This window comes from Pteropus medius, unplaced genomic scaffold (assembly GCF_902729225.1).
Source record: "Pteropus medius unplaced genomic scaffold, Ma_sr-lr_union100, whole genome shotgun sequence".
In the NCBI taxonomy this organism is placed as follows: Eukaryota; Metazoa; Chordata; class Mammalia; order Chiroptera; family Pteropodidae; genus Pteropus; species Pteropus medius.
Genome location: NW_024344378.1, coordinates 41,227,620 through 41,240,743, shown reverse-complemented (window position 1 = coordinate 41,240,743; position 13,124 = coordinate 41,227,620). Strand labels below are relative to the sequence as shown.

General features: G+C 34.1%; 1 protein-coding gene across 1 annotated transcript in view; it reads left to right on the top strand.

Moving 5' to 3' along the window:
• The window catches only part of CTNNA3 (catenin alpha 3), a 1,416,183-nt gene extending 1,411,123 nt beyond the window's left edge, over positions 1-5,060 (top strand). The window contains exon 19 of the mRNA XM_039871928.1: positions 3,594-5,060. Within this exon, the coding sequence (XP_039727862.1) occupies positions 3,594-3,881 (288 nt within the window). The 3' untranslated portion in view covers positions 3,882-5,060. The remainder of the gene's footprint in view (positions 1-3,593) is intronic.
• Positions 5,061-13,124: the final 8,064 nt, after the last annotated feature.

Sequence of the window (13,124 nt, the reverse complement as noted above, 5' to 3'; positions counted from 1 at the left end):
ACAGGTATATAGTGTTGGTTTTTGTAAAAAGATCTAGATGTTTTATGTATACTAGACACGTGGATATAAGTTTGGCTTGGCATTTTATGAGGAAAAAGAATATACCTTTTATTTTTGTTAAACTCCTTTTCTGTAGCAAACGGTTGTAGATATATCTCTAAGTAGGACTGAGCCTTTTGTCTAAAAACATTTTAGAACTGGACAAATTTGTACTGCAGCTTGACTGAAATCACAAAGTTTATACTACAAAGCAGAGAAGAAACACTACGATAAAATAAAATAAGATTCCTATAGAATAGTAGAATTGAGTAGGACTCTATTTAGATGGTTATAATTTGATTTGTTGCAAATATATCTTGCACTTAGATTAAGAGCTAACTTACTGAACATAATCACTTTATATTCATTGAGATCCTCAAAAAAGTGAGGTAAAATTTACCAATTTATGTTTGAACATAGACAATACGAGAAATATATTGTGTCATTAATAGACTAACAAGCTGTTATTTTGTTGTAAGAATAAGCACAATTCATCAACACAGGATGGGTGGATACCTTGCTACTTACTGTGGTAGCAGGGCCTTTAATTTAGGCCAAAATCCTCTTTGTAAAATTACCTCATTTATGGAAAGGGGAGATGGGTAGGAAGCTGCTTTTATGTATGTACATGCAGATATTTACATATAACCTTAGAAGGTCTGAAGACCTTAGAAGTCATTTTTGTTTTCATTTGATACCTTGATTAAGAGCACTTCATCTAGATCAGAGTGGAGCACCACCAGATATTAGGGAAAATAACTCCTTCTATGGTTAAGTATTTCAAGTTATATTTACCTAGAAGAATTTTCCATTGAAAGTGATTTGTAATGGTAAAAGAATTTTTGGACCTGAGTTTAATAGTCTGATTACCAAATTTTTCAAGTAAATTAACATTCTGTCTTGTACAGATATGTTTGTGAAACTCAGAAAACTTTGTTCAATAAGTTGAACACAGAGACCCTACTCAAATTTGCCTTCATTTTCACAGAAAGAATTCTATTGAATCTTTCTTTTGAAGGATTTTTTCATCAAAGTAGAACTGAGTAAGGGACTTAAAATAATTTTTTACAGACATAGAATTATGTGGTTATTCTTCATCAGTAGGTCGGAACCACTGCTTACTTGGGCCTCCAATAAAATCCTCTACCATTTATTAGGCTTGTCTGTGCCCATTGCTTGTCTGGCTTGTGATTTGGCTAATAGCAGTGAGTTATGCATCTTAGTGCACGGTGTTCTTAAACCTCAAAGATCCTCATAGAATGTCTTAAAGCTTTCCTCCTGAAATAATGGTATTCTTGTGGCAATTGTCCTCATGTGTCTGCAAAACTAGTCTTCATGCTCCCCTAGAGGGATCATTTGTCCTGTTTTTCTGTTTTTTTTTGTTTTCTTTGAGTCCCCCAGAGGAGAAGTTTTACTACAGCTATTTAGGATTTTAAAATAAAAAGATTTGCCAGATGCTAGCATAGCAGATCACAGTGACATTGGCAGAGCTATGCTGGCTGATTCAATGAGGAAAGAAGACAAGCCAGTAGCCAGTTTCCATATTTTATGGCATGGATGGAACTTAAACATCTCCTTTAGACCACTGGTTTATATATACCACTTATATGGTAAAATCAAAAAGAAGTAAAATAAATACAGTCTATACATGATAAGGTTACAGAGTCAAAAGGAAGGAAAAAGAATATAAGTTTTAGGGTGAGAAAGCCAAAGCCACTGGTGGAATCCTGGATGATAGCAGGTCATTAGGACCTTCTGTAGAATTTATGATAGCACAGAGACCCCGGAATAAACCAAATATTTTCATATTTGAAAGTGAAACTTACCAAATATCCTCAATATTAGCCATGCAAATTCATCATTCTGAAAATTTTCTTCTTCCTACGGTGAGATTGGAAACAACGTCAGAATCTAAGTGGGCTCCAGGAAGTTTTTAATGAAAATTGTTCATTATTAAAGATTTTAACCTACAATCTGTCCATGGAGTAATATTAATAACAAATTGTGTTATTCTATTCAAAATCTATTTTTTCTTTTAGTTGTGTACAGATTCATAAGGTCTAAGTGTCCTTTGAAATACATATGAGCGCTTCATGAAATCCTTTTTAATGTTTATAAAACATTTGTCATTCCTGTCACACATACAGATTTTACATTCTGGCTTCAATAAGTAAAAAGACTTAAAGATGTGTAGTTGCCAAGTATTACTACCATTCGAATTACACATTTTTTGATATTACCTTTTCAAGGATTTCAGGCTTGGCATATAGTGGAGCTAATTAAATTTTTTTCCTAGGAAGCAGCCAGCTAGACCACTGCCCCAGGCACAAAACCGCTTACTATTTTTTTTGCTCATTTATTCTGTATGTGAGATGAGACTCCTCAAACTGCAAAGGTAGAATACTCAGGCCAGGCAGCGACTGATGGATTTTAGTTACTACAGGGCTGGTGTTTGAGTCTCAACCCTGACAACACATATCACAGAGAGGTGACAGCAGAGGCACATCTTCCAGTATGAGTTGGTTGTAGATGACAATCTGTCAAACTAAAATAATGGAAGAGGCATTAGTTGAAAAAAACAAATCAACTTGGCTTAGCTCTAAGGTATTTTGCAAGATTCCAGGAATACCATCCCATTTTTCCTTGAGATTGTTTTGTGAACAACCCCCAAATCATAACAATTAAAAAAAAGGATCATTTCTTTTAGTAATGTTATTGATACATCTTCATAATTAAGCAATCTTATGTCTTCTTAAAAAACAAAATGATATTTAATAATAATCAACTATTTGGCAGTCACTCTAGTAGGTTCATTACACATTTAACTCCAATAAACATTTTTTTTCCAATTTAATATCTGAGGAAACCAGCATAAAAATGGTTAAGTGGTATGCCCAAGTTACCAAACAGCAGGCTTGGAATTTAAACCCAACTTTGACTGAAAAGCCTTGGCTTTTTCTATTTTATCAACCTGCATGATAGATTTAAAAGTTCGGTATTTATTGAAGAGACTCTTTTAGGTGAAATTATTTTGGAAATATTAATGAAAGTAAGTAGTATATATGCATGTATACATTCATATGTGTGTATGATAATTAAACTATGAATAACCTGAGAGGAAGAATTTTCAGTTGTTGTTCTTGTAAAATTACTAAAACATAATATAGCTTTTATTGTGGACAGTGATGTCTTATAGAAAGGACTCAGTATCATGTCTGCAAATAGGAGGTCCATTACAAAGAAAGCAATGACCATCTGAACCTCAAAATATTATATAGAATTTATAGAATCTATTTCACTGAAAACCAAGAGAAAGAAATTAATTTCTCTAAGATATTATCTTAGAAGACAAAGTATGGATCTATTTGTGTATAAACTAAATACTCAAAGATAGATAGATAGATTAATGTAATTATACATTGATATATAAAATGTGGATTAACTCATTTCTGGTGCAAACAAACAAAGTGACTCCTTTTGGTTTTAATAACATTAAATCTCTTTAGATTCCTGGTTGCATTCTTGAATAATAGCTCCTTTTTTTTCCCTTACAGTTGGACAGCGTCACCTCCCTAATCCAAGCAGCCAAAAATTTAATGAATGCTGTAGTGCAAACAGTGAAAATGTCTTACATTGCCTCAACCAAGATCATCCGAATTCAGAGTCCTGCTGGGCCTCGGCACCCAGTTGTGATGTGGAGAATGAAGGCTCCTGCAAAAAAACCCTTAATTAAAAGGGAGAAGCCAGAAGAAACTTGTGCAGCTGTTAGACGAGGCTCGGCAAAGAAAAAAATCCACCCAGTACAGGTCATGAGTGAATTTAGAGGAAGACATGTCTACTGAAACCACTGTTCTACTTGTGTCTATATTACAAAGTCCTGGCTAAACACACTCCTTTAATTTTACACTTAATTAGTGCTGAAAGTTCAAAAGCTTTTAGAGTTAACCCACAAGTAATGTAAATCATTAGAGGGTGAACCAACCTCCGCAACATATATTTGGGATCATGTCATTGTCATTCTATATGCCAGCACCTAATAAGTAATCAATATATGCTTGTTGAATGAATTAAAACTTCAGGTGTCATTCAGCCTTTCTCATCACAGAGAATATCTTACATTCATTACCAAATGAAGAGGAGACTCTAGTGAGTCTTCTTCATCTGTAATAGTTTGAGTACCTTCTTCTTTTTAATTTTGAATTAAAACATTGACGTGAGCTTTTTACTTGGTTTTCAATGGAAACAAAACCTCATAAAATATTTTCCTGTTTAATTTCCATACTTTCTTTACCTGACCTGACCTGACCTAACCTGACAGAGATGTGTAGTTTCTGCTGTAGGAAAAAGAAATATCAGTCTCTAAATATCTGTATCTATTTTTAGCTGATTAGGTTAACATCCATCAGAAACTAACTAAGCTTGAGCAGTCCAGCAACTTCCTAGATTTTTAAAGTCAGCCTCAGTTATTAATAAAGCAATTTATTAACTTTATAAAGATTATGATGAGTTTAATGAGTTTAGGGTTCCATTGTGTTTAGCAGTTTTGCACATTGAGTGTTGGGTTTAAATGGGTGCATCAGAAGTCTTATGTGGTGGAAGAGTTATCACTCACTTGGGGAAATGGGATATCTAACTATATCCCTGAGTGAGTTATGCCAACAGATGTGTAAGCAGTTCTGCATGACTCTAAAAATCAATTTGTACCAGCTTGCAATTGTAATTAAAAAGAAAAGGCCAGTTTGGAAAACCTTTGGTATTGAGTAAAATGTAACTGTGTAAATTATACCATTGAACTATGCAGCAGAGTTAATGGCAATGAAACTGGAGTGTTTTAATAAAATCTTTTTAAATAAAAGTCATCAAGGTCATTTTATAACTGCTCACTATGCACAATCCCAAGCACTGTGCTGATACCAAATTTGTAATGAACTTCATAATAGTCTCAGAGTCTAGTACATTGCTCCTCTTTCTCTCCCTCACGCATGCGCACTCTCCCTCTCTTTCCCTCCCTCCCTCCCTCTCTCTCCTCTCTCTCTCCTCCCTCTCCCCACCCCCTCTCTCACTCCCTCTTGGAAGAGGTAAATTACAATTTCACATTTTCTCAAACATAGAGTTCCCATTCACAGGATTTTAAACACGCATTCCCTAGTCTACTTTATCAAAATGATTCTATAATTGTAACTGCACTCTGTATGACATTGCCATTAGCAAATTGTTCCAACAACCATGTCGACTCAGTTTGATGAAGTAAAAGTCAAATATGTGGCACCAATTAATGTTAGGAGGACCAGTGTGGATAAAAGAATGTGTGAATGGTATTTTGAGTAAAATGGTATGGGAAAGCATTTATTTAATAAGTTGGTATTAATTTTGGAAAAATGTGAATTTCTTTTAATTCTAATGAATTATTTTTTTCTTCCAAATTCTGGGTTTCCTGGACTCAGCATATAAACTTCCTAGGAAATAAAAGCAATAAGCTCCTCTCTCTTCTGCCTATGCACTGACCCACAATGATTATTCTAGACAGAATCCACTCCCTAAAAGAGAAGACAGAACAAAAAGAAATTAGGAAATCCAGATAACTTGATTTTCCAGAACTATCTAGAAAAATAAGGCAAAATAAGGATTTTTTTGTTGTTGAAATGCCACTATTGTTTTCTGTTCTAACATTAAACAGAAGTGCAAATGTATAATTTAGTCGAGAAAGTAAAATTTAAAATATCACCAACTACTGGATGTATAGCTTAGTTCCTAAAGCCACATGCTCAAGAAGCATAAGAGTCTCATTTAGAAAATCTTCTGTTCGTTTGATCCTACATCAGCTTTCCACAAGTTGGAATTTAGAATTGGATGCCAAAAGAAGAGAAATAACTTGAAATTATAAAATTACAAAATAATCTTTTTATTTAAAAAAAAAAAAAGACTATACCCAAAAAGAGATGTGAGCAAGGCCTCCTTTTCAAAGTAGATAGATTTCCAGCTTATCTCAAAGTAAATAACTGAAACAAAACTAATAAAAAAAATTCACTTGGAGAATATCCCAGGAGTAAAATCTGCTGTAGTAATCAAAGGTACAATAAGAACAGGAGGCATAGATGTGAGAAAGACATCTGTCCACCTGTGTGAATTCCTGCAGTGGGCAACATTTCAAGATTTAGACCAATTCAAACCCGCTAATAATATAAGTGCTTATACACACAAAAATATTAGCAGCAAATATATTAACAAATATTTGCATTATAAAACATAGTTGAATATATCTAATCAGTAAGTATAAATATATTCCATATATTTATATTTAAGGCTTTCTTCTATAAGGGAATGACAGAAATTTAATTAGAGTGATGACTTGGTGGCCCCTCTATACATCTTTTGAAATCACATCACAGAGATTGGTGCTTCTTCCGATGATACATTTGCTTTATCCTGCTAATCAAAACTCATCTTTCTCTATTAGTGACATCAATTTATGTAGAGCGAAAAAAACATCCTTGAGAGGGAGGAGAGGGTTTAGATCACCTAAAAGGATAGTTCCATCCTGCTTAGCCACCAGCATTAACTGTCAAACATTAGACTGAAATCAGAATAATAACTTAGAAAATATCCATGGAATCATAACCCACCAAAAATCCTTCTAATTAGAAAAACTAGAAGGTTTTCATTAGATAAGAAAGGTGAGAAATGTAAATCTCTCTCTTTTATTTATCAAACGTGAAAAGTATTGGATTAAAATATTTGTTTCTTTCTAATGGAATTCTTGGGTACAATTCAATGAATGAGTCAGGAAAAAAATTCAAGTCCTAAATGTCTAATTTAATTTGCCAATTATCCCCTTTCTGTTTGTCTTGTGACATGAGTAAAAACTATGAATATATTAGAGAATACAATATTCTTAAATGTGCCTCTGGCTTTGCAAATCTCTTAATTTACCAGTATTAAAATAAATATATATCCCCTGTAAAATTCCTTCTGTTTAAGGGGTAAGAATCTCCATAGTTACACAGAAAGGCCCACTTTTTCAGTCTGTCTTCCTTGCGTATTTAACAGTTTCAAAGAAGTCAGTTTTCAAGTCGTACTATAGCAAGATGGTTAAAATTGTGAACATACAGTTAAGTGCTCAATTTGGTCCTCAAACTCAATAATTTATAATACTCAAATTCAATAATGAATGGCTGAAATGATTACTATATGAGATGGAGAAACTATTTCAGTGACTTTCTACCCCTTCACTTTTAGGATAGTCATCTCATCTTACCCATCCCTGGTCTAGGTAACCTCTGAACTGCTGATACTTTTCTACCAGAACAATGTATAGTCACATCTGCTCATCACAATAAGTTGTCTCCAATTAATGTCCTTTCTTCTTGGTTCATGCACAAAAGTATCTCTCTCCCAGCTCTCATCTTCTTAGGTGTCATTGCTACATACAAACTAATAAATACATTCTACAGTGTTCTAGTTAAAACTATGAATTTTAATTCCCAACAGCATTATTCCTTGGTTGTTTCAAGTCCGGAGAACATTCTTATTCTTTCTGGTGTCAAATGCATACTTCCATGCTAGGAATTGTGGTTCCTGTGGGACAGATTTCTGTGTGGTAGTGTCAGAAAGAGTAGGATGAGATCTGAGACTTTTCCTTGTGATATTTATCATTCTCTGGTGAACTCATTGCAGAATTGCCATCCTGTTTCAGTATCATTTTAACTAATTCTTTAGGTCAACAGAGCAGGCACCAGAATATCAAGTCGAATGAAATCTGTACTTTCCTTTGTCAGCTTGTTTTCTGCTCAAACAACCTGCCTATTACATCGTTAGGAATCAAACAACCATTTTTCAGTATGGAAAGTCAGAACTATTTGTTTGACTTGGTCAGAAAATTTAAGAACATCGAGTAAAAGATTGCAATGTGCATATTATTTTAATAATTTATTTTAAGTAAACTAGGAAAATTTCTGTAATCCAAGAAATGCATATTCATAATCATTTTTATTTATATATCACAAACCAGAAATCAATACTTAAGTGAAAATTCTATAGCATTTCTTTTGTCATTTCTCTTTGCCCTTACCATTATGATCTTTAGCGTTAGTACTTTGCATGTAACAACCAAATAAACAAGGCAGGCCTAATGACAAAAGCATCTACACACAAAGTAGTTTAAAGCTTTTATTTCTGCCCTTTGGGTCTAATGAAGATGTTGATAATTCAGGTGTATGCAACAAAAGATGTCCTTATCAAGGCTGTAATACATCCTAGATATCTGAATGAGAGAGGTAAGAAAAATTAAAATATTAAATGCAATGCTTTTGCCATTTTTAACCAAATCACACAAACAAGAAACAATTTCTACTAAAGCAAAAGAATAGTTTACAACATTAATCATTTTACATGTTAATTTTTTTTTTCCTACTAGGATAGATAGGATCTATTCCTAAATACTTCAAAAGAAGATAATACTAATTGAGAAAAATATTTCCAAATGAAACCCAACCTTACCAGAATTCTGTCTACAGGCAATAGATGATTTGTAGAGCTGACCTTTATGTGTATCCTGGAATGAGATGTCTCATGGCTGCAGGCTAGCTTGTGGCATCCAGTGATCCCCATTGGTTTATGGGAACAAACACAAGGATTAACTTTCGAAATGAGGTTGACAAGTTGGAGAAAAAACAGTAAATACAGAACATTTCTAAAGAAATATGGGTAAGAAAGTGACAGAGGTAGGATTGAGAGTAAGAAAGGTAGTTGTTGAAGCAGGCACCTTTTATGGCCAGAGGAAGGAAGAGTCTTTGTTTCTATGAGCATTAGGGAGCTTCCTCTTGAGGAAGATTCTAAGGATAAGATGGGGCAGTTGTCTTTGGTGGTTTGGGTGAGGTCATGTTGGATGCAGGAGGATGAACTATGTAACAGTTGAGAATGATTTAGTGATACTGTTTGCAAAATGAGAAATAGAAATCAGCCAGTGTTCTAGGCTTATACTGGGTAAATTTTCCCCAATGTCAGAACTAATCAAGATAATCATACATTCACATATTTAACAAATATTTGTTGATCAACTGTGATGTTCCAGGCACTGCTGGAGGATAACAAAACAATGATCCTTGCCTTTATGTGCCAGTTCTGTGTTAAATACTCTTACCTTATTTAATTTTCTCAAAAACTCAAGGGGATAAACATGACTAGCTCTATTCCATAGATAAGGAAACTGAAGCTTAAAGAGGATAAAAATCTTGCTCAAAAACTCACTGACTTTAAAATTGAGTTTCTTGCACTCTAGAATCTAAACTGTTAGCTATCACACAATCCAGACTTCCTGGAAAATGAGATTGGATTTTTCAGTTGAAAATGACATACAAATTTAAAATGCTGGCTGGCTTTCTACGTAAGAGCAAAAAAAAATTGAAACTTTAAAAAAGTTATTATTGATCCATATCTACATTATTCAAAACAGATAAAAGACAGATACATAATTAGCTGCATATTCTCACCTCTAATAACTGACTGTAAATTATCCAATATACAAAGAAATATTTTATCTATGTGATCTAAAATAAGATGAAAACCCTTTTCAAATTACTTTTATTACCATAGAGGAGAAATACTCAACAAGAATGCCTGTTGAAATTCATCTTCAGCATTGATTGGTGAAAAACATTTGTTGGCATCATTTCTTTCCTTTTTTATTACTAATTTGTGTTTGTGGAATTTTAAAGGTATGGATCTCTGGGAAGTGTTCATCAAAGATTATTGAAATACACTACAGTTTCCTTGTATTTTAAACTAACTCCAATAATAGCAAATATATGTTTCATTCTTTATGGAGATCACAAATGTATGCAGTGTATGCCTGACTGCAGGTGACTTTAGTCCTTTAAGTTTATATGATCCTTCTTCTTGGAGCCAGCTGAAGACTATACTTTTTTTTCTTGTCCATGTTACTGGATAGGCTTCTCTATCTCCTGCCTGGGGGATGGGTGGGTGATTAAATGACTTCCTAATCTGTCTTACAGTGGAGCCATAGGTATTTCATCAAACTAGGAATATGTTTATTTGCAGTCTTCACTTTTAGGTACCTTGCAGTCATGATGGTGCCTGTTCCCAACTATAAGAAAAGGAAGCGGTAAAGAATGAAATTCTCTTTGAAAAAAGGCTGTTTTTTTAAACATCATCTCTAAAAATCTCTTCAGTGTAAGTTATACAAAAGGCATTTAAATGGTTTTAACAGAATGGTTTCTGTATTTTCATTTTCAATGAGATGTTTTCTATTTCTAAAATTTTTTTTACCTTTACATTTTCAGGAAGAATGCTTATTTTTAGTTCTGGTTATTTTGTTTTGAAGTCAGGTAGCATCTCTTTAAACATTGTAAAGCCCCCTTTTAATAATTAAATCAAAATTCAAAAGCCTACAGATAACTTTTTTTTTTCTATTTAAATAGCCATATGTTACGCAGTCTCAAGTCAATCCTCAGCATGTCATACCAGTTTCTCATTTTTGTGACTTATCTGAATCTCTCTGTGGTAGTCACTGGTAGTCTAGCTTGGACTAATGGATTTCCTTGACCTGGGCTTCCAACATGAAATTTGAATTAGAGTGTTGATTAATAAAGCAAAGAGCAAGTCTGTGGTAGTAGTTTATGCTCTCTGTTAAACAGAACTTTCCTTTTTCCTGAGGCTTTGAACCTAAAATTAATTTAAAAAAAATACCATAGAGATAGCATGCCATTATTTGCCAAATTATGCCATTATAACTATTAAGTGTTGGTATACAGTATGTCCATGGGAATATAAACACGAGAATTTCAGCAACTGTCTTGCCAGGTCAAGCTGTCCTTTCTATTGGTTTTGAATTTTTTCCTTGTGTGGTACAATCCCTCTAAAGAAAATTTCATTGGGACTAAATGACAACGTAATGATTTTTCTTCCACATCTATGGCTAACAAATCCCTGAAAACAGAAGTAGGCATATGTTATACCCAATTTAGCATCTAATAGTTGGGACTTAAAACAAAATTTTCTTGGACAAGTTGAGTGAGTAAATATGAATTAAAATGTCCAATGAAAGATTTCCTGCTTTCTATTTTGATTATGTTTTTAGTTCCACAGCAACTTGGCAAAAAAAAAAAAAAATAACAATAATTACTTTATGTTATGTACTTTAACAAGCAGCAACTTTGACAGCTTACACTTAGAGACATTGCTGAAGGCAGTATGAACATTATAATTTAGGATGAATGCAGATTTAAATTGAGACAGTCTGAGATAAAATAAAAGTAAGCAATTGATAATAGTCATGTTTACTGCAGCAATGCCTTAGGAGCTTAATTTTAGTGGTGTTTGAAGTGTTTCAGACCACCTTGCTTTGTACATCTCATCCTGCTGTACAAAAGGCAGAGTGGGGCCAAGTGAAGGCGATGGGGAGGTCACTACTGTAATGAACAATTCAAAGCACTTTAATGGTTTGGCTATAGATAAACTTTGGCAAAAACACTTGTGGGTCTTTCTGTTCCATATTTATACTTAAAGTCAATTTCACTAATCAATAAAAAGGAATTATTTATCCAAGAATAGAAAAACTCTTTGATACCTTTATGGCATTGACATAGAAGCCCAAATACTCCTTGAGGTTCTGTATTTTCTGGTATGTGTTTAACTAAATTAATGATTTTTTTTCATTGTGTTTTCAATTTATTTCACAGATGTAACACTGGTTTTGTTTTGAAGTTCTACATAGTATCATTGAAACAATATTTTATTTCAACTAATGTCATTCTGTAGTATATTAATACTCTGCTAAACTGATAATTAAACCATGTATGTTAAAGCAATAAAAATGAAAAGATTGGTTATGCATTTGATGTTTACCTTCAGTGGTATGTGTTCTGGGTGGAGCAAAGAAAAGGAGGTTAATAAATTGCTGAGTAGCCTAACCAGGTGCTTCTAGGTATCACTTTCATTTTCACTCTCCTTCAGTTATACATAATACAATTCAGGGAGGGTGCTTTTAGAAACTACTGTATGCACACAAGTAACATGAACCACATTCGATATAATTAAATTCTTAGTTTAAATGAACATTTTTGGGGGGTCCTATAGGGCATCAGATTTCTGACTCTAATAGTCATGTCTATGTAGTGGAAGAATTGTTCTTTAGCATAGAACTTTATAAAAATAACCAATAATGAGGATTATTCACAATAATTATTGAAAATAATGAGACATCTGAGAATGTCTCAATACACACTCCATAGCGGGCATGGCATCCCACTGCCTCTACCAATATTTCTGCATCAAAACATTGGTAAGTTCTGAAAATCCAACTTGGCTTCCTCATCTCTACATTGGCAATAATCTTTTTTCAGAGTGACTCCTACGGGGATAGTTTCTGAATACTCTTCCAGGCATACACACTGTTATCTCTTCTGAGACATTGTTCTCTTCCTCCAAGCCTCTTACTGCTTCAGAACACTTATCACTAAATCTCAATTTGTCACTGTACTTTCTCAAAATGCAGTTTGTAAGTATAGAGTCTTTATCACTTAATTCATATGAAAGACAATATTTCACCACATTCAGTTCTGCCAGACACTAGCCGAGTCTTTGTTAATGAAAATGCCAGCATGGGGTTGCCTTTCTGTGTCAGTATTTCCTAAACCCCAGGAGCCCATAGTTGCTCTGGCAGCAGTATTCTCTCCTCGTGGACCTTGTTAGTCATGCTAGTTCTGGGGATGGAAGTGGAACTAAGAGCACTCTTGGCTAGAAGAGTCTGAGTTGATGTCCTGACATTTCCTGGGCAACACCATTAAACATCCCATCCAAGAGCAGTAATTCAAGGCTCTAACTTTCAGTCACATATTCAATATCCTGTGGCTTGCAAGGGTAAAGCTGCTGTCCTTGATCGACAAATATCTCTGGCTTCCTGTCCCGTCTGAATCCCCTGTTTTTGAAGAGAAGAAATTGTTCCCTTGAGGTATGTGCTCAGGGAAGGGAGTTCTATGGAGTGTCAAATCCAAGAAAGATGGCGAGGAGAGGGGTGTGGATAGAGTGGATAATACTCAGGTTTATACCAAATTGCCCTTTCTTTGTCT